Source organism: Macrotis lagotis, chromosome 8 (assembly GCF_037893015.1).
Source record: "Macrotis lagotis isolate mMagLag1 chromosome 8, bilby.v1.9.chrom.fasta, whole genome shotgun sequence".
Classification (NCBI taxonomy): Eukaryota; Metazoa; Chordata; class Mammalia; order Peramelemorphia; family Peramelidae; genus Macrotis; species Macrotis lagotis.
This window is the reverse complement of record NC_133665.1, coordinates 133,328,144-133,353,752: the sequence shown is the minus strand read 5'-3', so window position 1 is coordinate 133,353,752 and position 25,609 is coordinate 133,328,144. Positions and strand designations below refer to the sequence as shown.

At 39.7% G+C, this 25,609-nt stretch overlaps 1 protein-coding gene across 1 annotated transcript; it reads right to left on the bottom strand.

Annotated features, from left to right (window-relative positions):
- Nucleotides 1-667: 667 nt before the first annotated feature.
- Nucleotides 668-21,782, bottom strand: RPN1 (ribophorin I). The gene is made up of 10 exons (XM_074198414.1): nt 21,511-21,782; nt 16,499-16,563; nt 11,617-11,923; nt 10,926-11,135; nt 5,035-5,227; nt 4,759-4,858; nt 4,422-4,560; nt 3,965-4,084; nt 2,354-2,599; nt 668-1,362 (listed from the first exon to the last, which is right to left on the bottom strand). Exons 1-10 carry the CDS (start codon nt 21,757-21,759, stop codon nt 1,180-1,182), a joined length of 1,812 nt encoding a protein of 603 aa, XP_074054515.1. The 5' UTR covers nt 21,760-21,782; the 3' UTR covers nt 668-1,179.
- Between the last annotated feature and the right edge of the window lie 3,827 nt (nt 21,783-25,609).

Below are 25,609 nucleotides of genomic sequence, written 5' to 3'. Positions count from 1 at the left end.
TATCATTTAATTGTTGCCGACAAGCCAGAGGCCAGACTACTGTTATCTTCATCTAACTGTGGTATTACCAGATGACCAGATGAATCAGTCCAGGAGTCCAAGCTGGCCTAGTTATTTCTCACCACATTCTAAGTGAATGCAGGTTAAGAGCAACCTAAGCCAAGGGCACACAAACGAAACTCATCAATGACAATGACTGATCATCTCTAAATTCCACTTTCAAACAGGGGTCCATCTACCAGATGTGCCAATTTAGACTAGTGAGGAAGCTCCTGTTACTGCTAAGGTTTCTCTCAATTTAAATAACCTTTGATCTCATAATTTTACACTTTCAGTTCAGGCTTCCCTCTGCCCTTCTCCATTCACTGAGGCCAAGAATCATAAATGACTGCTCAAAGTTTTTCTCAGGTCAGAGAAACTGAGTTTTGGGAATGAGAAAAGTAGAGGGAGAGGAAAAGAGGAGACCAGCTTATGTTCTCTACAACCACCCAAAGACCAATGTTCTATAGTAAATTTTTAGACCCTCTTAGCTTATATTATGAAAGGTCTTTCTTTATTAAAAAAAAAAAGGTCTCCCCTTCCCCCCCATTCCAAACTACACTATACTGAGGAGCTTAGATGTTTTACCAATTCAAAATTTAGAAATGAGAAACAATAAAAACACAGGTTAGTAAACATTCACAGTCCCTGGTTTATTCAGTTTGGTCTCACACAAATTAAAAAACAAAAACAAAACCCCCAAATATCCAAAGCTAGGAGGGCACAGATCAAAGTATTTAAAAAACTCCAAGTATAATCCTAGTCATTATATTATATAGCTGTACATCTCCTCAACACTCAGCAGAGGGTTTTTTACACAACAGGCATTAATAAGCCTTTGCTGAATGTGAGGAGTAAAAAAAGGATGGGTGTTGTGTGTGTCTAGTTTATTTAAACAAACACAGAAAAGGTTTTTTGGAAATGCAAGACTCCTAGTGCCCTAGCCTGACCTGACTGCTTCTAGGGATAACAACAAGGGGTCAGGAACCAATGTTTAAAAACCCTTCCAATACTTGCAAAATTGGGCAACCCACCTCCTTCCCTACATTGCTAGCTCCTCCCCACTGGCCCAAAGGCTCAGAGGGTCTACTCCAGCACCTTGCTCTTGCAGCTCCCGGGGAGCTCAGCCAGTGCCGCAGGTTACAGAGCATCAAGGATGTTGTCGATTTTGGTAACCAGCTCCTGGCGTCTGCCAGACAGGGCCTTCTCATTTTCAATATAGGCGTCTTTCTTCAGCTTGCCTGCCACCAACCGCTCTGCCTCCAACGATGATTTCAGCACAAGATCTTTCACCTGACTGTCTAATTTCTGGACATCACTAACCTGGAAAAGGCAAGAGGAAAAATTGACATTAAAGAAGTCTATACAAAAGCAAGTCTCTGAGCTACCACATATACCTATTTCAGTTAATATGTCTTAGGACTCCTAATGTCTAATACATCAAGGAAAAGAAATGTTCCCTGGTTTCCTTTGACCTGCTAGCATCATTATTCATCATCATAAAGACATTTATTTTCAGTAAAGGTTACAAAATGCTTTCCTTAAAAACTCACATTTATATATTACTCTGTAAGCATTTTCACAAATATCTCATGATAAATGATTTACAATTGTTATCTAATTTGATCCTTATAACTCTGAAGTAGGTGCTCTTACTATCTTACAGTGAGGAAATGGGCAAAGATTAGTGACCAGGATCATAGTTAATAAGTGTTTGAGGTCATATTAGAATTCAGACCTTCCTGACTACAGGCCCAGCACTCTACCACTTAGTCTCCTCTGATTGGTATAACATAACTTGGGTGTAACAATCTTGTCAATGGAAGTCTCCTCTCCATTTTATAGATAAGGAAAGTCCAGGTCAGAGGGCACATGCACATCCAGGCTCTCTCTGCTCTCCTGGGCTCTCCAACAGAAGCGCAGGGACACCTTTCAACCTCAGTGTCCAGTCAAGGCCATTTTAAAAATGCCTGATCCTGAACTCAGACCTAGGAAGGAAGCTTCACTCCAGTCTGTGTGCACAACCTGGCCAACACTTGGCAGTTGTCACTCAACACTGATACCAGTTATTAGGTTGACTATGGTAGCCGACAGCACCGGGTCTCTAATAATCAAACACAACCCCCCACTTCCTTGTCCAGGGTCTGGTGGGCATCACTAGACAACTCACTTACATCTCATCTGCTCTAGGACAGTTCTCTTATGAGGTCAGCACAGACACTGACACTGCCCGGGCAGTGGTGTACCTCAAATACCAACAACTTGGGAAATACTGCCACTTATGGAACAACAAAGAGTGGCCCACATCTCTTACTTTGTCACAAAGATCAGACCCCTCAGTCTTCAATCTGGACTGCAGAGACGCAATCTCATTCGTCAAAGTCTTATGCTCCATTTCCAAGGTCTTCTTGCCGCTGTTGAGGGTGGACACATCCCGTGACTGCTTGTACTTGTTGACAGCTTCATCAAAGTGACGGTACAGGCCTAATCTCTTGTTGACCAGAGTTAAAACCTGTTCAGTGATGCAAGCCACCTTCATCCTGGCTTCAGCAGCTGGATCCTACAAAGGGAAGACACACCTGTCATTTAAAAGGTCAGGAAGGCCAATAACAGGTCCGGGAAAAACCGCTATCCAAAGAAGAAAATCTATTTTTCTAGAAAATCATAAAAAAAAATACTACATCTCCAAGAAGATTTCAACTTCAAGGAAATTTCAAAAGAATCCAGTGACAAAGAAGCTCTATGTATACAAGAAATCGGAAAATCATGACAGTAAAAGAGAGTTGCTTTTCCCTGAGGTATGATCTTATTAAGAAGTTTTGGATTTTCACTTATTGTTTTAGCAGCACATGACTAACAAACTACATACATAAAAATAGGATCTTCTGGCATCATGCCTGACCATCACATATGGCCCATCCTCAGCAATCCCCACAAATTACTGGACTTATCCAAAAGCAACATTAGGATGTTCATATGATATTCAATAGATGCTATAGAATTTCCCACACAGAATGACTGAGAACATGGATATATGGTTAGCTCCTCTACAGACCAAATCTCAACTGCAGCTCCAAGACAGTACTGTTAACAGATAAAAGGGGGAAAAGGTTAAAAACAATCAAAGCAAAATCTAACAATATAAACCAATATTGCTACTCATTAGACAAACTAATCTTAGAAATTAAGTAAAATTTAAATGAAATCAGAGTTAAATAAGAAATTAAACTGGAAGCAAAGTGGCAAACAAAAGAAAACATAACAAGGATGTAGAGCAATGAAAAATGAAATTGAATATGGCAGTCTAAACCAAAGTAGAAGAATTATGAAAGTTTATTAGCTTACACTTAATACTAGTCAAGTACTTAAGAGACAAGAAAACTAGTGCAAGTTCTTAAAATATTTCCCCAAAATATGGGACTGTTTTTCAGGTTCCAAAAGTACTAGAAGGAATTATCTGTAAACATATTCTCAGATTCTCTGCTCAGTAAGCAGCTACCTTCTGATAAATAATATTAACTGATTACAAAACAGTTCTCCTATAAGTTCATTTAGAATGATTCAAAAATGACTAATCCTGAGTGAACTTTGAAATAAAGGTGACCCACTTCAGGATATGTACCTCCTAAAAAATTTACTACAACATATGAGTCAAACAAAATCGGTTCTCCAAATGGCCTCTAGCTAGCTATTCACCTTCTAGACTGTGTAGACTCCAAGTCTGACCACAAGAGTGTGCTCTAATAGGACATTATGACCAGGAAAAGAACAAGAACTCACTCTATACAAAAGAGATTTAAAATAGGAAGGATCAATTAAGTTTTTTAAAGGGGGGGAGGGGAGAGAAATGATGTGTTTACAGCTCAAAAAATCTGTGTAGAGAGGTGGTGTCCACCTCCCACCCCCTAAGAAGAAACTGACAAACCTTTGTGATGGAAAAGTCCAGCCTCACATAGATGATCACTGTGAAGAACAAGATATAAAAGGCTGCAACAACCAACAGGGGCTCCTGCAACATGAGGATCTTGTTAAATGTGTAATGTACCTGAGAGGAGAAATAGAGAAGGATTGTTACCATGGATAATCAGGGCCTTTGAGAAAAAGAACTCTTCACAGTTGCAGAGAATAACCTAGAGAGGGCCGATTGAGTCCCAACCTTTAAAATAAAAAAAAGGCACACAAGCACAAAGTCCCATTTCTAATAGGGCAGCTCCTCACCACTAGCTGCACATCACAGTGTCAGTTCAAAATGAATCAATATGACCAATCCTAAGTGAACTTTGAAACAAACGTGGCCCACTTCAGGATATGTACCTCCCAAAGACTCTACCTCTGCAAACAAATCAGAACAGAGTGCCAGGAGGAGAGTGAGAGCCACCCACCACAATGTCTTGGATGTGCTGCTCCACCAAGTTGTTCTTGTGGGCAACAATCACCGTGCGGCCAAACGTATCCAGGTAGGTGTAGTGTAACTCATCTGGGGCTCGGCTGATTTCATAAGGACTGTCTACTTGGACGTTCCTGGGAAGCAGAGAAGAGATTGTCTTCAAACACCAGTAACATCCAACCAAGCTTCTTATATACAAGATTAGATTATCTCTGTCTCACAGGTTTACAAGATACCCACATTCTCAGTCATTCAGGGAGACTTCAGATTATGGAAAGAGTCAGAAACAAAAACTAAAGTACCTGGAAAAGAAAAGCAACAGTCATACTCACTTAGCCCCTTCTGGAAGTATTATTTTCACAGTCAGAGAATCTGTTACTTGCTCATCAAACACATGGTCCACAAATCTCATCTTTAAGGCATACTGGTCACCTGGAAGATTAAAGAATATTAGGCCTTACCCTCTTAACTGAACATGGAGATTTGCCATGACCTATCCTAAGAAACAAAGAAATGAACATCTACCACAAGAGAATTAACTGATGATAGACAAACTATTTAGGAGTAAAGTCAAATTCAGGTTTTCTCCATGACAAATTGCTACTGACCTAGATTATAAAGGTACTCATAGCTTGGAAGGTTGTAGCCAATAATGTAATGGGTCTTCCATCCACCAAAGAGTGGAAAGCGGGGGCGGATTTCCATCTCCACAGAATCATCCAGGATGAGAAGATGGCTGGTAGAGACATTTCCAATCTCATCTCTGTAATACACATCTTGAGCAGCAGCAGGAAGTATGGTCTGCAAGAGAAAAGAAAGTCCCTTAAAATCCTAGATTTAAACTTTTCTCTGTTCTTTATTCACACAAATATTTACTAAGCATAGGTTTTGTATATTTTTTTGGTTTGGAAAGAAATAAGGCATTTACTTAAGAATAGTTACCTAAAATTGCAAACTAGAAAGAAAATAAAGTAGAAACATGTAACTAGAATGTAAGATCTTATATGGAAATATGATGAATGAGGGGGAACAAAAATGCTATATAAGACTGGGTTTTTTTATATTTTATATTTATATTTATATACAAGGGGTAGAATAAATAAAAAAGTCCCAGAGGAAGAAGCATTTGAATTGACTTTAATCTTCAATGGCACATAGAGGGAAGGAGGACTATCCAAGCGAAGGGAAGAACATGAACAAAAGAAGTTAAGGCATGTTCAAGGAATAGAAAAAAGTCTAAGTTTGGCTAAAGCTTACAGTACTATATAAGGAGTACTCTCAGAGAAGGCTAGAAAGGCAAACTGAATCAAGATTACATATGGCCTTAGAGAAATTTGAGCTTTAAATGGAAGGTAATAGGGAGGCAGAATCTGTAAGTAAATGGTAATAAAGATTTAATATATTTGCATATAAATACAAAATAAATTAAGTTAGCTCCTATATAGTAACAATGATAAAACAGTTTGACTAATTATTCACCTAAGAGAAAGACTCTGACCCTCGGAGGTATACTCTACCAGTGCTTCAGGTCTTGTATACACCTCCTCTGGTACAATACCAGTTTGAGGACTCTGTACTGTGACTAGACATCATTAAGATCCTCAGAGGAAATAAGTATGAGGAATGGAGGGACAAACATGGGACATTTATTAGTATTTGAGTGATATTTTTTATGAGTAAAATGTTTACATTGGGGCATCTGATAATCAAATTATTTCCTCAAAGATTATTTTCATTTACTATGCTATGGAATTATTTGTTTTGTTTTGGTTTTTTTTTTTTAGGTTTTTGCAAGGCAAATGGGGTTAAGTGGCTTGCCCAAGGCCACACAGCTAGGTAATTATTAAGTGTCTGAGACCGGATTTGAACCCAAGTACTCTTGACTCCAATGCCGGTGCTTTATCCACTACGCCACCTAGCCACCCTGAATTATTTGTTTTTAAAATGAAGTGAAATACTATATTATATACAATAACTTTTTACTTTCTATAAAAAAGAAAAAATGTAAAACCAGAATCAAGACAGTGTAGAAGTCTCAGTATTTCTTATAACTTTACTAAGAAACAGAATTTATTCTAATTTTAAGAATTTCTGAAATTACTAACAAACAATGAAGTTCTTTATGGAAAAAAATCACCAAAACACATCATGAATAACTCTGATTACTTGAAACTAAAAAGGTTCTGCAAAGACATGTGGTCTAATGGGAAAAAACCTTTCTATCAGATTTATCTGATAAGGATTCAGTATCAAATATAGATAAAGCTAACAGTCATTCCCCAATAGCAAAATGGTAAAAGGATTCGAACAGTTCTCAAAAGAACTATAAAACCACAAGAAATGTTCAAAATCACTAATAAGAAGAAAAAAATCTATCAAAACAAGATGTATCAATTAAAAACATAAAAAAACTAAGAAAAGTTCAATGTGATGAATACAGAGAAGCATAGGAAAAGGTTTATGAACTGATGAAGAGTGAAGAAAGCAGAAGCAAGAAATCAATATACAGTGACTACAGTAATATAAATGGAAAGATATACCAAAAAATCAAAATTGATTGCAACAAAAATAATAAAGATCAAGCAAAACTTGAAGAGATAAGAGAAGACACCCTCAATCCTTTCCTTTGGGGAAGTGGAAGGTTCACAAGTGCTAAACATTTACCATTACCAGACATTTCTTATGAAATCAAACAGCTAAAGTCATAGAATCACAGAGGCCATCTAATCCCAGTCCATATCCAACAAGTAACCATCCAGACTGTCCCTGAAGATCTTTAAGAAGGCAAAACCACTCCCTTCTGAAGCGGCCCATTTCTCTTTTGGACAGCTGTTAGGAAATTTTTCTTGACATCGTTTTGCAATTTGTACGTATTTCCTGGTCCTGCCTAATCTGTTCTATGTGACAATCCTTTCCTCTCCCCTCCTGCAGCAGGTCCTCATGTTGCATCCTCATAAGCACTTTCACTCATCCAAGGGATCCTGCTCTGAATGTTCTCTGGCTTAATCAATGCTACCTTCCTTAAAACACAGGTGATCAGAAAAATCCTATAAATGTGGTCTGAACAGGGTACTGCCTGCTCTCCTCTGTATACCACAGCAGTGCCTGCATGTCACAAATGTCTAATAAACTCTTGTCAATTGATTATGCCTCTTTTAATGTCACCTAAGGTCAGCTCCACTTTTTTTGCTGAATGCCATTTCACACTGTTGATGGCATTCCAAATCCACTTAAGATCCCCAACATACTTTTCAAATGAATCGCTGTTTTTGAGTATCTGAGCAGCAAAGGAAGTAAAATGAAAGGCAATAAAAAGAAAAAAATGTTATCAACCACTTTATGTCACTGAAAATCTATACTAAATGTGTAATTGCAGACAGAGTCAAGATATAAATGAAGGTCGCAATACCGTTACTTGATTTTATTTCCCTCAAAATAAGGAGTAGGTTGAAGACTTAATGTTGGAAACAAGTGATGTGAGTACAGAAGAGTTTCTGGTGAATTCACAGGATCTTACAGAATTTGAAAGCTATTGAGCACTTGAGTGATCACCTAGTCCAATCCCTTCACTTAACAGAAAAGAGACCTGGAGTTCAGAGAAATGAGAGATTTGCACAAAGTGTGTTAGTGGAAGAGCCAGAATCTGCATCCCTGCTTCCTGGGAATCTGACTAACACTGCTCTCCTACAATATGCATAACAATGCATAACATAGTATCAGACACCTTGAGTTTCTCACTTGTACTTTAAAGCATTCTAGCTTCTGCACCAAAAATACTGCTGCAAAATAAAACTGACTTATATTTTAAAGTACGAAAAATCAAAAAAGAAACCACTAAAAGGACAGCATGGAGTTCATCTCAATCTTGACATCTTTGAGTGTTACAAAGTCTCTGAGGATGCTCAAAATGATTCATCAAAAGAAACAACTAGGATACAAATGATGAAAGAGGGGTCATAGTAGAATTTGCATTCAAAGATCTGACTACACTTTTTGTGCTTTACAGCATATAGTCCCTATTCCTGGAACAGGGATTTTTATTTTTTTAAAAACTGCTCTTAACAATGGAGAGAATAACATCTAGAAAATGTATTAACTGGTTTTGTTTTATTATGCCAACTATTTCTTCTGTTTGTGTTTTCCAGTTTCTAAATTGGCAAAAATTCCTTAAAATACCTTTACATATATCTCTATTTGAAAAAGAAAACACACAAAAATTAAATCTATTTAGATCATTTGCAATCATTGCCTAAATAAAATATCTTTAAAATTATTTCTATTGATATTAGTTATTTTTAAATCACCTTCATTTCTAAATATATCTTTCTTGTATTTAGAAAGCTAGTGAGATTTTTTAAAAGCAATTCAGCAAAGCTAACCATCACATTGACTATTTTAAAAATATATTCAATATTCCACATTCAGAGATCCCATCTCTGTAATAAAGGGAAAATGGTTCCCCAAATATGACCATAATTACTGAGGTTTTAAAAACTTGTTCTTTTAAGTAAAACCGCATTGAGAAACTTCAATTAATGAACTACTTTCCTAATGAAGATCTGTCTCTACATATTTTCTATCTCTGAGCTGAAGTCTAAGAAATTTATTGTTATGCTCCATCATGACAAAACTCAAAACATTGTTCCAAATTCTTTGGTATTGCCAGAATTTTATCACCAGAAAACAGCATGAAATAAAAAAGGGTACTGATTAGTGTTGAAATCTTTTTTTTTTGTTATACTGATATTTTCACTGGAATGAGATCTTAATAGTCCTCTCTTGAAGGCAAGGACTGCCTAGGGGGGTGGCTAGGCGGTGCAGTGGATAAAGCACCGGCCCTGGAGTCAGGAGGACCTTAGTTCAAATCCGGTCTCAGACACTTAATAATTACCTAGCTGTGTGGCCTTGGGCAAGCCATTTAACCCCATTGCCTTGCAAACAAAAAAGAAAAATTAAAAGAACAAAATGCTTGGGAAAATGTTTTCTTACAACCTGTATTAAGACAGCCCTAGCTTAAAAAGGTGTTCCTAGTTTCATAGGAGATAAGACATAAAGGATTGGATAAATATTTGCCAAAGAAATTCCATGAAAGGCAAATCACAATCAAGAATTAGATCATATTCAGTTCCTTATAATTTAACTGACTCCCAAAGAAGTTACATTTATAAACAAATTCTACAGATTAGACCCTGTGAAAATAAATAATTTCTGACATTTGTCAGTAAGTCAATAAACATTTATTTAATGACAACATAGGCCAAGCACTGGGCTAATATCAGGACCTCACTTGTAACAACTATACTTGTTTCAATCTGGAACAAGTTACACTAAAGAAGGCAGAGCAAAACTACAGGAACATTAAGAAATTTCAGGCTCTATTCAGCCTCAACCTGCTAACAAAGTATATCCAAAGTTTCCTAAGTGATCTCACAAACCCAAGACATCCAATTTCATGCCCCCAAACTCAGCAAAGCCACCAACCAGTTTATCTTCTAAGAAAAAGGTACTTCTGAAAGGCTTCAGCATTCTACTGCTTGCAGGATGATGGGCATAATACTCAGAATTAGGGAGAATGTTGGAACATGGAATGCCTTCTGAGGGAGGATTTGGCTAACATTAAGTCAAAAGCATACCACCTTGACTCCCATCACTGCAGAGGTAAGGGACTATGGGTATGGAATAGTACATATATTGCCATATGGTATATGTACACTGGTTGCTTCTGTTAACCTTTTTTTCCCCCTTTTTTTAATCTTTGTTACTTGCTGGGCTAGGGGTTAAATATATAGCTATATACACACTATACAAACATAGAAATATGATATAAAAAAGGTATCAATAATAACTTTTTTATTTTTTTTATTTTATTTAAGGCAATGGGGTTAAGAATGACTTGCCCATTAAAAAATTCCTTAGGCTATGGACTGTTTAGGTAATTATTAAGTGTCTAAGGCCGCATTTGAACTCAGGTCCTCCTGACTCCAGGGCTGGTGCTCTATCCACTGCAGGTAGGGTTGCTCTGGGTACCTAGCTGTCCCCTCAATAACTTTTAATAAAAAAAAAACCCAAGAATTAGAAGCACAGACACTGCACTGTGAAGTAAACTACCAGATTTCAACACAAAAAAACATTTTTCAGCTATTACTTTTAGCTAAGGTAAGGTTTAACCTGAAAATTCTGAATACAGGCACCAAATAACAACAAAAATAATACAATAAGACATAATATAGAAGAGTCAATGCTAACAAATCAGGAATAAAATGCATCATAGCATCAATGTTCTGTAACTCTGTCCCACCTGATGTCCCTTCTAACAGCAAGATTCTTTTCACATAAAGGATCCCTTCTGCTTCCTCCCCTGCTTTCCAACATCACCTTTCACCTTGCCATTAACTTACTGGTCACTAAACCACCATATTTAGCTGGAACTCAACGAGAAAAGACAGATAAACTAGAGCAGAAATGTCTGCCTCAAAGTTCACAGGTAGCAACAACTCACCTTGAAAGACCTGATGGAGGAAATCCCGCTGTCTGCCTGTCTCTGATAGTCATAACGAGAAAAGGGCCCTTTCAGGACAGCCCCTGTATGTTTTAAGTCCACGGTCTCCTCTACAGCAATATTGCCCCAGTGAGAGACTTCAATGACCCGGGTCATGCTAGTGATGGTCAAAAAGGGGCTGTTGTTCTCATAATGCACTTTAAAAGGATCCTGTCAGAGAAAGAAAAATAAATACCTTTGAGTTTAGGCAAAAACAAATAATTTGTTGTTCTTTGTATCTTCCAGAGTGTCTGGCATTATACTATAAATAGATTATACTGAGCAGTCAAGCAATAAGTTCTATTCTCAGGCAGCTAGTGGCACAGTGGACAGATAAAGCCCTGGACCTGGAATCACAAAGGACCAAGTTCCAATCCAGCCTGCCACTTACTGGCTGAATGACCTTGGATAAGTCATTTAATCTCTGTCTCAATTTCCTCAATTGTAAAAGGGGATAATAATACCATCCACCTCCCAGGGTTGTTCTGAGGATAAAATAAGATGATATTTGTAAAGTGCTTAGCAGTATGTCTAGCTAGGGGTAGCTTAATAAAGGCTTATTCCATCCACTCTAGTGGCTGGTCAGTTGCTAGATGGCAGCACCATTCTGCTTCAGTTCCTTCTCAAGCAAGCCTTGGCTCAAAAAGTTTACCTGACTGAAGGGAGGAATGTCTTTGAAGGGACCATAATCCAGTACATCATCAGAGCGGCTTGGGTTGCCAAGCTTCGTATAACTCTCAACATTTCGGGAGGCCAGTTTCACCCGCATGGTCTGGGTCTTAGTCGGGTAGGGTGAATAGAAGTAATGGTTCCCCTCAAAAACCACAAACTGTTTTTCTGACTGGGTGATCTGGGTTGGATACGGCTGCAGAGCATGAGTGTAGACTGTCTCAATGACCACCCGGATCTTGGCGCCTCCAGCTAGGGAATGGGGAAGCTTCACTGTGAATAATTTCCCACTGCAGAAAAAACAGAGAGAGAGAGAGAGAGAGAGAGAGAATTAAAAAGTATAAAAGCTCCACAGGATCTCTTTGCACCAAAAATCTTCCAAAGACCAAATTTCTTCACAGCAGGCATTCTTCCCCCAACACAGAATATGACCCTCTTAGAATTGAGTAGATGAGCTTACAGAATGTCTGTGGCCCAGTCAGGATCACACAGGATTTAACAGCCATCACTATAAAGGAGCCGGGCATAGGGAATACACCATTACAGAATAGTGATGATGAACATGCTATCCTATTAACAACCCTGATAGGCAAGTATTATTGTAAAATTTATTTTACAAATGAGGAAAGTAAGGCAAAAACATGTTAAATGACTTGCTCAAGGTCACACAGCTAAAAAGTATCTAAGATCACATTTGAACCCAGATCCTGATTCCAGATCCAACATTCTATCTACAATGTCACCTAGATGATACAGGGTTACAGCCAAGAATAACTTATGCAAAAAAGTGAGTATAAGCAGGGGAGGAAGCAGAAGGGATCCTTTATGTGAAAGGGATCTTGCAGTAAGAAAGTATAAAGAGTGAGCAGAATGGGAAAACACTGGTCTTTTAAAAAGTAAAGGACTTTCAAGAATTCCTGATGAGAAGATGAGAGCTGTGTAAAAGTTCTGAAGTTCAAATGCAGGTGTCAAGAAGGATATGAAAAGTTGCAAATAATAAAATAGGACAAATCCAAGGACATGATACATGTATCCCCTTGGAAATGAGGCCTGGGAATTGTTCTATTATGTCTTCATGATCTAAAGAGAAGAACGGATAGGATTATCTGGGTACCTCAGTAGACATCTGCATAGACAAAGAAGATAGATGAGAGGAAAAGTTGTCACTGGAGTCTCACTGGTCAGAGGACATACACAGGTGGAGTTGACCACACAAATAAATTCCATTCAATGAGGAAAGGGGGACACAAGGGAGTAAGAGGAGAAAGGGGAATTTGAGGGAAGGTCAATTAAGGGAGGTACTGACCTAAGAAAAATAACTAAGAATACAGTTCTTTTAAAGGAAATGGAGAATGGGGCTCAAGGGGTCAGAAGTTGAGGAATGGCTGAGTAAGTTCTGACATATAAAGGTGATGGAATGTTATTGTGCTGTAGGAAATGACAAAGGGGAGAGGGGTTGGTTTCAGAGAAACCTGAGAAGACTTGTATGAACTAATACAGAATAAATGAACAGTCATAAGAATATTGTACACAATGACAATAAGGTAAGAGCAAAACAATATTTAAAGAATTAGGCACTCTGATCAATGTAAAGACTAACCATGATTCCAGAGGACTAATGATGAACATATTCCCCCTACCTCCAAAGAGAAGGGTGAAGAATTCAGAATGAAACATACACTTTTAGACATGACCAGAAGGAAATTATTTTGTCTGACTACACATTTATAACAGTATTATTTTTCTTTCAAACTTAATAAAGGGAGAGGCACAGAGCTTGAAGTATAAGGAAGAGAAGGAAGATTTTTGCTGGAAAAAAAAAAGGTAAAACATAATTTTCTTTAATTGCTATAGCCAAACAGTCCATAGCCTTAAAGATAATCTACAAATTTAGTTTATATGGATTTTTGGATAAAAGACATGTAGCTGTATATAATAAGGAGAAAAACTCCCTCTTTGAAAAAATGTTAGGAAAGGGGCAGCTAAGGTGGCACAGAGGATAGAGTACCAGCCCTGGAGTCAGGAGGACTTGAGTTAAATCCAGCCTCAGACATTTAATAATTACCTAGCTGTGTGGCCTTGGGCAAGTCACTTAACCCCATTGCCTTGCCAAAAAAAATGCTAGGAAAACTAAAAATCAGTCTGGCAGAAATTAGTCTTGGATCTTATGACATATTCCATAATATACTCTATATAGATATGCAAGTTTAATATTAAATATCATATTTCAAAAAAAGTTTCAAGAGAAACAACTCATATCTCTCACAGCCTTGGGCAAAAGATGTATTCTTAACCAAGTATGAAATAGAGGCTGTTACAAAAGATAACATGGATAACTTTGACCACTTGAAACCAAAAGGCTTCTGCAATGACAACAAAGCATTCACAATAAAAAGTGATCATGTGGCAAAATAAATCTTTGTATCAAAATTTCTCTTATGAGGGCTTAGTATTCAAGATATATAAAAATTTCACAAAAAATATATATGTATATATATGGTATTTTTCCCCATCAAGGCTGTTTTCACTGTACCATGGGAGGTAAACAGTAGGGGAGACAATTTGTCATGAATCTATCATCCTTCATGCTCTTGCTCTCCCCTCTGAAACCTCATCTCCAAAAACCAAACACAAACATTAAAAAAAAAAAAGAACAGGGAAATAACTAGCAGAATAGGAGAAGAGGTACAAAAGAGACTATGATGCCATGCAATATTTCCTGCTAGGAAATCCAGAAAAAGTGAAGCTGGGCATCTAAGGACAAAAAACCAGTTTGGGAGTTTTTAAAAAATCTTTGAGGGGTGGCTAGGTGGTGCAGTGGATAGAGCATCAGCCCTGGAGTCAGGAGAACCTGAGTTCAAATCCGACCTCAGACATTTAATAATTACGTAGCTGTGTGGCCTTGGGCAAGCCACTTAACCCTATTTGCCTTGCAAAAACCTAAAATAAAAAAAATCTTTGAAATCTACCATTAGAAAATAATTTTAACAATACTTTTTGGGTAAAGATAATGTCCTATTTTATATATATATATATATTTAAATATATGCATATATATGTGAGTGTACATATGTATAAATATAATATATAGGGTACTGTTTAAACAAATTATGGTACATGAATCTAATGGAATGTGAAAAAGCTGTAAGAATGACAAATATGAAGGCCACAGAGAAGCAAGAGCTACCCAAAAGGACACTGAATTAAGCAGAGCTAAGAAAACAATATATATATATATATATATATATATATATATATATATATTATATATATATATATAATATATATATATACACACACACACCACACACACTCAAGACTACAACAATGTAAATAGAAAAACTACAATAAAATATAAATATGGAACAAAATTACAAAAAACAAACACAGTTCCAAAACAAAAATAGGAAAAGACACCCCCGCCACTATACCTCTTTGCAAATGAGAAGTTCATAAGCGGACAATTTTTCAGATTTTTTTCAAAGTACTTATCAGGCTTACTAATTTTTTTCATTTTAAAAAATATTATTTGTTGGAAAGGATAGCTCTCCAGGATGAAAGGGGGATGCAGAAGGAATGGTCAGACAAGTAGGAAGACAATCAATAGGAATCAGTGTCACAAAAACCGAGAGAAGACACTATCCAGTGTCAATTACAGCAAAGAGTCAATGAGAAAACAATGGGATTGCCTTACTATAGTTGAAGTTGAAATTTAAAAATATATAAATTTTCAGTGGACTCAATCAGCACAATTTTCTGACTTCCTCCAATTCAATTCAATAACCATGGGTAGGATGAAGGAAGAAAACAATGAGAATAATCTAGGGCTGAGGTTTTGCAAAGCAATCGCCAAGGAAAAAGGGACATTTAGCTGGATTCTTCAAGCATTCCCCTCAATCAAATTTAAGAGCAGCAGAGTTAATAAAAATTAAGGGTGAGATATTTTTTCCAGCCTGTGAAAATTTCAAAGGTTGGCAGAAAAAGTCTAGCACTATTGTGGAGGATTATCTGGAGCAGATGCATACCAGTGGCTATGGCAACAGCAACAACAGCAGCTACAGGAGTTCCCAGTCCAGTAATGGGAGAGAGAGAGATTGCTGGGGACCCTTTGCTGATGCTGAATGGCAATTCTATTACCCATAAGCAATTCTGGGTTGAAGTTCCAGGACCAAGAGGAGTGCTGGGAATGGGTCACAAGACAACAGGGGCCCTAGATACAGTTTCAAAGCAGAGAGGACCACTAAAGTATGCAGCCACAGGGGATACAGGACTCTTCCTTGGTAAAGACCAGAGTGAAAACCAGGAGAATAATGACCCTCAGGATCACACTATCTTGGAAGCACTAAAACTTGTGGACTCTCAGAACTAGCTATGAAAATAGCAGCACAAAAAAAAAAAAAAAACCCTGAAATTCTAAAAGGTGCTTCCCCACCCCAAGCAGAGTCCAACTTTAACATAAAGTTCAAAGTCAAGAAATAGGCTGAAAAAAAATGAACAAAAAAGAATTTGACCTTAAAAGATTACTACAGGGGCGGCTAGGGAGTGTAGTGGATAAAGCACTGGCCCTGGAGTCAGGAGTACCTGGGTTCAAATCTGGTCTCAGACACTTAATAATTACCTAGCTGTGTGGCCTTGGGCAAGCCACTTAACCCCATTTGCCTTGCAAAAAAAAAAAAACTAAAAAAAAAAAGACTACTACAATGGTAAGAAAGACCAAGAAGTAAACTCAGAAGAAAACAACCATTTTTTTTAAAAAAGCTACAAAGAAGAATGCCAACTGAACCCAGGAAGTATAGAAGTGAATATAGACATTTAAGGAGCTAGTCATGAACAAAAACTTAATAATTATTAATCAGACTACTTACCTTTTGCCTTTAAGTTTTATTTCTCGTACTTCCAAATGATTTTCTTCCTCTTCCTCTCCTTTTAACTGTAGCAGAACACAGAGAGTTATTTTTTATGCTTTTTTCAGACACAAATTCTGAACCCATTTTCAATTGACAGATAACTTCAAAAATAACCATCACCAACTTGCAAGAACTAAGAGTGACAGTCTTAGCAGCTTTTACTAGCTTTGGTGTAAAGTGAACATCAATGATGATAAATTTTAACTTCACAAAAACCCTTTACATGCTTGAAAACTTAAATATTCCATAATGTGCAACATTCTCAAAATGATATAAGGATGACTAAAACTTTTGACTTATGTAACCTTAACCCAATAAAGTTTCCATGGTTTTCATAAAGAATATGCTCAATATGTTAATTCTAACATTTTTCAATTTTAAAACTCTTATTGCCATTTTAAAATGTTTTCATTTTATACAACTCAATAACTATGCAGATGGTCCTTTTGACTTTGTATTACCCATTCCACATCACTTCATAAAGGCTTCCCTATGCCTTTGAATTCTTCCCATCAGCTTTGTGAACAATGTTAAATCAGTTTTTAGTGTTGAAAAAAAGATAGGATAAGTCACAGGATTCCTATCTTTCAGTTGACAGATGAATAAAGAGATCCAGACAGCAGAAGTGGTAGATCTACTGGATGACAAAGCTGATATTTGTTCACAGGTCCTATGATGATATTCAGTAATCTTTCCACATTTAGTCCATTACATATCACAATTAATACAGCCTATCTCCAACCAGCGAATACTCAATTTGTTTGTATTATTATTACAATCCTACAAACTCATCCTTTTTGGAGAGCAATTTGGAATTATGCCCAAAGGGCAATAAAAATGTGCATTCCCTTTGATCCAGCAATACCACTAAAATACCACTGGGTCTATACCCTAAAGAGATTATGAAAAAGGGTAAAAAAAAAACATCACCTATACAAAAATGTTCATAGCAGCTCTGTTTGTGGTGGCAAAGAAATGGAAACTGAGGGATGTCCATCAATTGGGGAATGGCTTACCAAACTGTGGTCTATGTATGTCATGGAACACTATTGTTCTATTAGAACCCAGGAGGGATGGGAATTCAGGGAAGCCTGGAAGGATTTGCATGAACTGATGCTCACCGAGATGAGCAGAACCAAAAGAACATTATACACACTAACAAGCAACATGGGGGAGATGATCAACCTTGATGGATTTGCTCATACCAACAGGGCAACAATCAGACACAATTTGGAGGTTATCTGTGTCAGAGAATGCCATCTGTATCCTAAGAAAGAATTGTGGTGTTTGAACAAAGACCAAGGACAATTACCTTTAATTAAAAAAAAAATGACTTATGTAATTCTGCTATATCTCATAACTATATGTTTCTTCCTTAAGGATATGATTTCTTTCTCATCACATTCAAGTTAGATCAATGCATACTATAGGAATGATGTAAAGACTAGCAAACTGCCTTCTGGCGGGGGTGGGGGGGATCAAGATTGGTGGAAAAATTGTAAAACTCAAAATAAATCTTTCTAAAATACAAAAATTAAAAATAAAAATAAAATAATACAAGCTCTAGGAGTGCTATTCCTCCTTCATTTCTGTTCCTTCAATCTGGTGCTATAAAATATTCCCTTGGTCAGCTGATTAGTATAGTACTTAATTCTATATACTACTTTAGGTGGTTTTGGGATTTCATACTGCTACAGTCTAACCACAAATACTTAATAGTATTTTTTTTTTAGGTTTTTGCAAGGCAAACGGGGTTAAGTGGCTTTCCCAAGGCCACACAGCTAGGTAATTATTAAGTGTCTGAAATCAGATTTGAACTCAGGAACTCCTGACTCCAGGGCTGGTGCTTCATCCACTATGCCACCTTAGCCACCCCCTTAATAGTATTTATTAAGCAGTTACTTAAGTTGTTGTTTTTGCTTTAAGGAGTATTCTGAACACTATCTACAGAAGCATTGAATGTGCTCTGACACATTTTACTCCCAAATAGTTTATACATTTTATAATTACTTTGCGACTTTCCTTTCTATTATCCTCTTCTGGATTTGGTTACTGTAAAATAGAAAAGATGTTGATTTTCAGGAGTTCTTTTTCAAACCTACTAGATTCAAATATACTCATGAACAATGACATACCTTTGATCTGTTTGGTTGGGTGGCCAACCATATTACCAGCCTTGTCACCAATGTTTTTCAATTTGTGATCTTAATCCCACTTAAGCAAAAGGAGTACAACTGGTTGAGCATGTCTAGGAAAATGGCACACTTTTTTTAATCTCTTCTCAACAATAACAACAAAAATATGTCAACACATAATATGCCAAAAACCAGTAACTAACACATGCTGATTAAAGAATCACAAAGCAACATAGCATCTAAGCCATCACCAGCCTCTTACTCTATCACTCCTTCTCTACAGTTACCAAGATCTGTCCAGCCTCTGTACAGAACATCTCTCAATGATACTCTCTTCTCTCCTGATACTGTCAGCACCTCAAATCTGGACATAGTTTCCTCAAGTCTCTCCTCACTTTAGTCCATTCTTCACTCATTATCAAAGTGATCCTCCTAGCACAAGTCAGTCAGATGTGCCAGATACTGCGCTAAAGTCTGGTATAAAGGAAAGGAGAAAGACAGTACCTGGCTTCAAGGAGCTTATGATTAAATGGAAAAAAACAATACTTTTGTATAGTATTGTTTCTTTTGAAACTGAAAGTAGTAGGGAGAAGGCATAGTGGCAAAGTCCAGAAGAGTGCAGCCTGGAGGAAAGAAAGAGATAACTGGCCTGGAGCGCCTCCAGAGAATTGAAGAGGTATGAGCTCTGGGGCTGAAGTGATATTGCAAGCTGAGATTACAGGGGAAAGATGGAAAATCCAGAGGGCTGCTGCCAACTGACCATGTTACTCTCCCAATTCAATCAAGTCTAAAGACTGTGTATTGCCTCAAGGATCAAAAATGAATCCTTTAAATCCTTCATAACCTGGCCTTTCACATCTTACTTCCTCCTCCACATCCTCTCCAGTGCAACACTCTGGCCTTGCTGTTTCTGGGATAAGACACAAGACACTCCATCTCTAGACTGTTGCCCCAGCCTGGAATTCTCCCTATTCTGTACTTCTACTTCATGTAGTCCTGTCCCTCTCAATCAAAACCCCTAGTCCTCCTACATGTGAGGGTCTCTGGATTCATCTGTTATCCCTCTCAGAATGAGAACTCCTTGAGGAAAGAGCCTCTTTTTGCCTTTCTGATATTCTCAAAGCTTAGGACTATGCCTGATCCATCAGGAAACACTGAAGTCCATGCACGCTTGCTTTTAAAACTTTAAGGTCTCCAGAGGTTCATCAAAGTAATAAGGCCTCATGGCATCACATCAGGACTTAAGAGATGAAGAACGCTAATTCCTGCAAGCCACAGGTCCTTTTCCAAAATTGTAGCTGTCTAGGAATTAAAACGAGAGCAAAGATGCACAGAAGAGTGAAGAATGTGAGGAAAACAATAATGAAGATAAGAGAAGTGTACTGGATAACAATAGACTGAAGGCCTGGAGATCAGAGCTCTAATTCCTAGTCTGCCACCAGAGGTATATTACATCATCTTTCTGAACTTTCATTTCATAATTAGTAAAACTAGGAGACTCAAATGACGTTAAAGATTTGTTTCGGGGTGGCTAGGTGGCGTAGTGGATAAAGCACCAGCCTTGGAGTCTGGAGTACCTGGGTTCAAATCTGGTCTCAGATACTTAATTACCTAACTGTGTGGCCTTGCCACTTAACCCCATTTGCCTTGCAAAAACCTTAAAAAAAAAGATGTTTCAGTTCTAAAACTTTATTTATGAATGGAACAAGAGTGTACCTCTTGGTGGTACAGTGGATAGAGCACCTGCCCTGAAGTCAGGAGTACCTGAGTTCAAATCTGGCCTCAGACACTTAATAATTACCTAGCTGTGTGGCTTTGGGCAGGCCACTTAACCCCACTGCCTTGCAAAAAAAAAAAAAAAAACCTAAAAAAAAAAGCCGTACCTCTTGCAAGAATCATGGAACCTGAATCCAAAGCTAAATTTCTGGGAAGTAGCAATTCATAGTTCAGAATGACGCAGCCTTAAAATGGGGGCCCTAGCCTAAACTTTGCTAGGATTTTTCACAACAATGATGGAAGTCTCCAGAGTCTGAATAAATGCAGACAGGGAAGACTGAAGGCCATACAGACCAATGAAATTAATCACTACCTGCATAAACTTGGTTTACAACCATCCTTCAGCTATATACTGTTAGACAACTCATGTCTGTAATAACATAAAACACCCTTCTTTAATGAGTTGGACCGTGTAAAAAAATTTATTTTCCATATAAAAAGAAACAGAACCCGTTTAAACAAAACTTTTTTTTTCATATTTCACAAAATAGTAGTTGGAGAGCAATTTAACTCCAGAATGCATTTACATCTCTGCACTTCATGAAGAGTCCCGAGGCCATCCAGGCTAAGGCAAGCTTAGGTGGGATTTGGGGTCTCGCAGAAGCCCAGGTGGGCACTTGCTACACGCGCTCCGGGCAGGAGGCGAACCCACACAGGCAGCGGCGGGCTCTTCCAAGGCCCCGAGTCTTGGGGAACGTCCCCCCAAAAGCGGTTGGCTAGTGCGAGGAAGCCTACAAGGGCCTCGGGTGGGCCCGGCGCGGGGCGGGGCGGGAAGGAGGCCGCTGCCCGCGGGGGTGCCCGGGGCCGGGCGGGAAGGAGGCCGCTGCCCGCGGGGGTGCCCGGGGCGGGGCGGGAAGGAGGCCGCTGCCCGCGGGGGTGCCCGGGGCGGGAAGGAGGCCGCTGCCCGCGGGGGTGCCCGGGGCGGGGCGGGAAGGAGGCCGCTGCCCGCGGGGGTGCCCGGGGCCGGGCGCGGCGCGGCCGGGTGCTTACGTGGCGGCGGCGCAGGCGGAAGTCCGCGCGGCCCGGGGGAGGGGGCGGGGAGGCCCGGCGCCGGCTCACCTGCACGCCGAGATGGGCCAGGCGGGCCTCCAGCGCGGGGTCCAGCGCCAGCAGGAAGGAGGCGGCGGGCGCGGCCGGGCCGCCCGGGTGCGCCAGCAGCACCTCGGCCGTCACCTTGGCCAGGTGGCTGCTCAGGTCCACCGTGCGCTTCACGTCCTCGTTCAGCAGCTGCGTCTCCGAGGCGGCGGCGGCGGCCCCCGCGGCCCACAGCAGCAGCGGCAGCAGCAGGCGGGCAGCGGGCGCCTCCATGGCCGCGGACCGAGCAGAGCCTCGGCGCGCAGGCGCGGGCGCAGGCGCAGAAGGCGGCAGCGCGAGCCTGCGCCCGAGTCCCCCTCTCCCCGCCCCTCTCGCCTCCTCGCGCCCCCTGGAAGCAGCTCATTGGGCGGGAGGCGCCGGGGACCGAGGGGGCGGGGCCCTGCTGAGGACCCCGTCTCCTAGGCAACTGGGGCGTCCGTGGCGGGCGCCTGAGAGCAAGCCTGTAGCCATTGTGACACTGGCCATTGAGGAAGGAGTTTCTGCAACACTTTCCTTAGAACAAATATTCTTTAGCTCCATCTTGCAAAAGAAGAACCCGAGGCTTAGAGAGGCCGAGCAACCCTGTCAGGTGATGAGCTGCGCGGACAAGACTTCTCAGTGGTCCTCTAGTTTCCATGGTGATGGACTTGGAGACACATGGGCCTGAGTTCGAATTCTACCTCAGACCCTGGTGAAGGGTCACTTCACCTTTCAAATCTGTAAAATGGGGATTAGATTTGCACTTCCATCTCAGGTTATTGTGAAGTCAAAGTGGAATAAACCTTCCATTGCTTTTTTTTTTTAATGTAGAGACCTTGCCCAAGGCCACACAGGTAATTATTAAGTGTCTGAGGCAGGATTTGAACTCAGGTCCTCCTGACCCCAGGGCTGGTGCTCTATCCACTGCGCCACCTGTGAGGTTTGGGTTTTGTTTTTTTTTAACCTTCATTTTGGAATGCATCCTCTGGGGAAAAAGTTCAATGACAACCTATGAATAAGGACACCACACAGGACAGTTTATACAATATTCCATATTCAGAGATCTATCTCAAATCAAATGGGGGAGGAGGGGTTGCAAGGCAATGGGGTTAAGTGACTCGCCCAAGGTCACACAGCTGGTAAGTATCAAGTGTCTGAAGCCACATTTGAACTCAGGTCCTCCTGACTCCAGGATAGGCACAGGCTAATGCAGCACATGCGTTACTGGATGGCTTCCTAGGATCTGAGAGGTGAGGCAATGAAGAACCAAATGGATCAGAGAAAGAAGATCATAAATCCTTTCCTGAAACGTCAGTGCCTGCTAAAAACCCTAGCCAGGAGCCTGACCCCACCCCAGCAGGGCTAGGCAAATAGGTGTAGTAAAAGGAAACTGGGGATGTCCCCAACATCTACAATTAGCTGTTGGGAAGACACTTTGAGGTGGGGATAATTGCTGGGAGAGGCTAATTAAGCCTGGAAACCTCCCCCAGTTAAGGCTGCTTCCTAAAAACCAATAGCTTGGGAGGATGAACGCCCAGGTAAAATCTGGCTACGGTAACCTGTGCTGCCTGGTGGCTAGAGATGACAATGCTCATCCCTGAAGGTTTGTCTTCACATAGTCTCAAGGAAGCACTGAACCTCAGTTGGAGGACCTTACCCACTGCCTACCTTGCCTCCTTATCTCAGCCTGGTACTGATTTCCTAGGAACCCCAAGTATAATCCCATCTTCAGCAAAGAAGCCTTTTCAGAACCAGTTTAATGAGAACAACTTTCCCTCTGTTGATAATCTCCACCTCTCCTCAAGTATATCTTATTTGACCATCATTTGGCTGTGAATTCTTTGAAGGCAGGGATTGTTGGATTGCTGTTGGTTTGCCTTTGGGGCCCCAGAATTTAGAAAACAAACAGCAAGTCCTTGATCTCTGCTCAGGGATGTGCTGACCCAAAAAGCTGTGAAAAACAAACAACCCCCAGCCAGGAGTCATTCATTCTTCACCTGCCATTCACCAGGGAGGGAAACCCACTAGTTAAGGAGGTCACTTACTACAGTTTTAAATAGCTCTGATTGTTAGGAAGTTTTTATTTAGTGGCAGAAATTCATCTTTCTGTAACTTTCACCCATTTCCACTAGTTCCACCCTCTCTAGAAAAACAGAAAAAGCTTAATCCCTCTTCCACAAATACTTGAAGAAAGCTATCATTTCCCCTATCCTACTTCAAGCATTTTCTTCTCCAGGCCAAACATTCTCAGTTCTTAAACTGATGTTCCTGTGGAATCAGCCTTCACTCTCTTCTTGATACTCTTCACCTTATCAACATTTCTTCCTAAAATGTGGTAAGAAAATCTGAACTCATCACTCTAAGTAGAATCTTACTAGGGCAAAGCAGATGGGATGGACAGTCTCATCCTGAACTCTATCCTTCAGGTAATACAAACTAAGACCACAGGAGTTTTTCCAGTTCCCAACTCTGTCTGTTGACTTATCCTGAATCTAAAGTCCATTGAAAATCCAGGATCTTTTTCAGACAAACTTCTGTCCAGACAAACTGGTTTCCCATCTGCTACTTATGAAAACTTTCAAGCTGGTGAGTGACAGATGACATTCATTGTCAGTCAACAAATACTTATTAATCACCTGTTGTAAATGATAACTCACTTCTATGGGGCGCTTTCTTCACACCAACCTTGTAAGATACTAATATTATTATCCCTCATTTGAGAATCTCTCTCTCTGTGTCCAAGGTCACTTCAGCCTTGGAATTTCTATCTTGGAAGTGTCCAGCACTCCTCTGACTCTTCCTTCGGATTGGATGGTTTCTCCCAGAATGTCCATTTAAGGACACCCAAGTCAGCCATCTCTGGACTTCTTAATGCCCCTTGCTTGTACCTCTTTTCCCTCCCCACTTTGAGCCTCCTTTTACATGTTGTCCCCCCCTCTTAAGATGTAAGCCCCAAAGTGGTGCTGATTTTTTTCTTTTAAAAAAAATACTATTTTTTATATGGGTCCTCAGGGATGGAGAGGTATAGGGATACCTAGGATAACTATGATGATGTGAAACAGAGGACACAATAAAAGCTTTTGGGGTTAAGTGGCTTGCCCAAGGCCACACAGCTAGGTAATTATTAAGTGTCTGAGGTCACATTTGAACTCATGTACGCCAGACTTCAGGGCTGGTGCTTTATCCACTGTGCCACCTAGCTTCCCCTTAAATATTTTTCAAAGAGTAATCTTGAGGTGCAAAACTGTCTTTTTTTATTTTTGTAAGACAATGAAGTGACTTGCCCAAGGTCACACAGCTAAACAACTATTAAGTGTCTGAGGTCACATCTGAACTCAAGTCCTCCTGACTTCAGAGTCAGTGCTCTTTCTATTGTACCACCCAGCTGCCCCCAAGACTGTCTTTCTTTTGGTATGTGCTTATTTTCCCAACACTTAACACTGGCAGATTGTAAGCACTTTAAATGTATCTGTTGACTGACAATCAATTATTCATATCTCAGCAATAGAGTCTTTTAAAATTTGAATAAATATTTAACAAATAAAGAAACTGAGGCTTGAAGAAAGGACTTGCCAAGGGTCCCACAACCAGACAGAGCTGGGATTCAAATTCAGATGTTCTGATTGATTCTTTTACTAAACTAAGATGAATCTCTATTGTTCAAGGCCCTTTGTTATTGTGGGAGAATACAGTAAAGAAAGTCATCAACTGCCTTCAAGATGCTCTAGTATGATAAACAAGATATGTGTATGAAAGCTATGATAGGAGATCAGAGGTAAAAGCTCAGAGGGGATAGTTGATATCCTCCTGGGGGATCAGGGAAGGTCAGAGACTGCACAAGCTTGACCTTGAAGGATGGGTAGCAATTGGACAAATTGATTATAGGATACTAAATCTAGAAAGAACTTCAGAGGCCAATTCTTTCATTTTACTGATGAGTAACTTGTGAGAGAAAAGAAATTAATTGAATCCCTTCCATTCTCAGCTAATAGTCCAACTCCTATTTTACTGAAAAAGTAGAAATTATCTCATTAGGGTTCTGTGAATCCCTTTGGAATTCTCAGTATTCACACCCATTTTCTCCTTACACTCAGTCTCAGAGCTC

Bases quoted from the DNA above. Each gene is read 5' to 3' on its own strand.
- RPN1 (XM_074198414.1), bottom strand. From the start codon at position 21,759: ATGGAGGCGCCCGCTGCCCGCCTGCTGCTGCCGCTGCTGCTGTGGGCC. The intron at 4,561-4,758 runs GTGAGTATGACT...TCTGCTTCCCAG, and splicing joins ATACTTCCAGAAGGGGCTAA to GAACGTCCAAGTAGACAGTC. The intron at 2,600-3,964 runs GTTTGTCAGTTT...TTCCCTTTGTAG, and splicing joins TGGACTTTTCCATCACAAAG to GATCCAGCTGCTGAAGCCAG.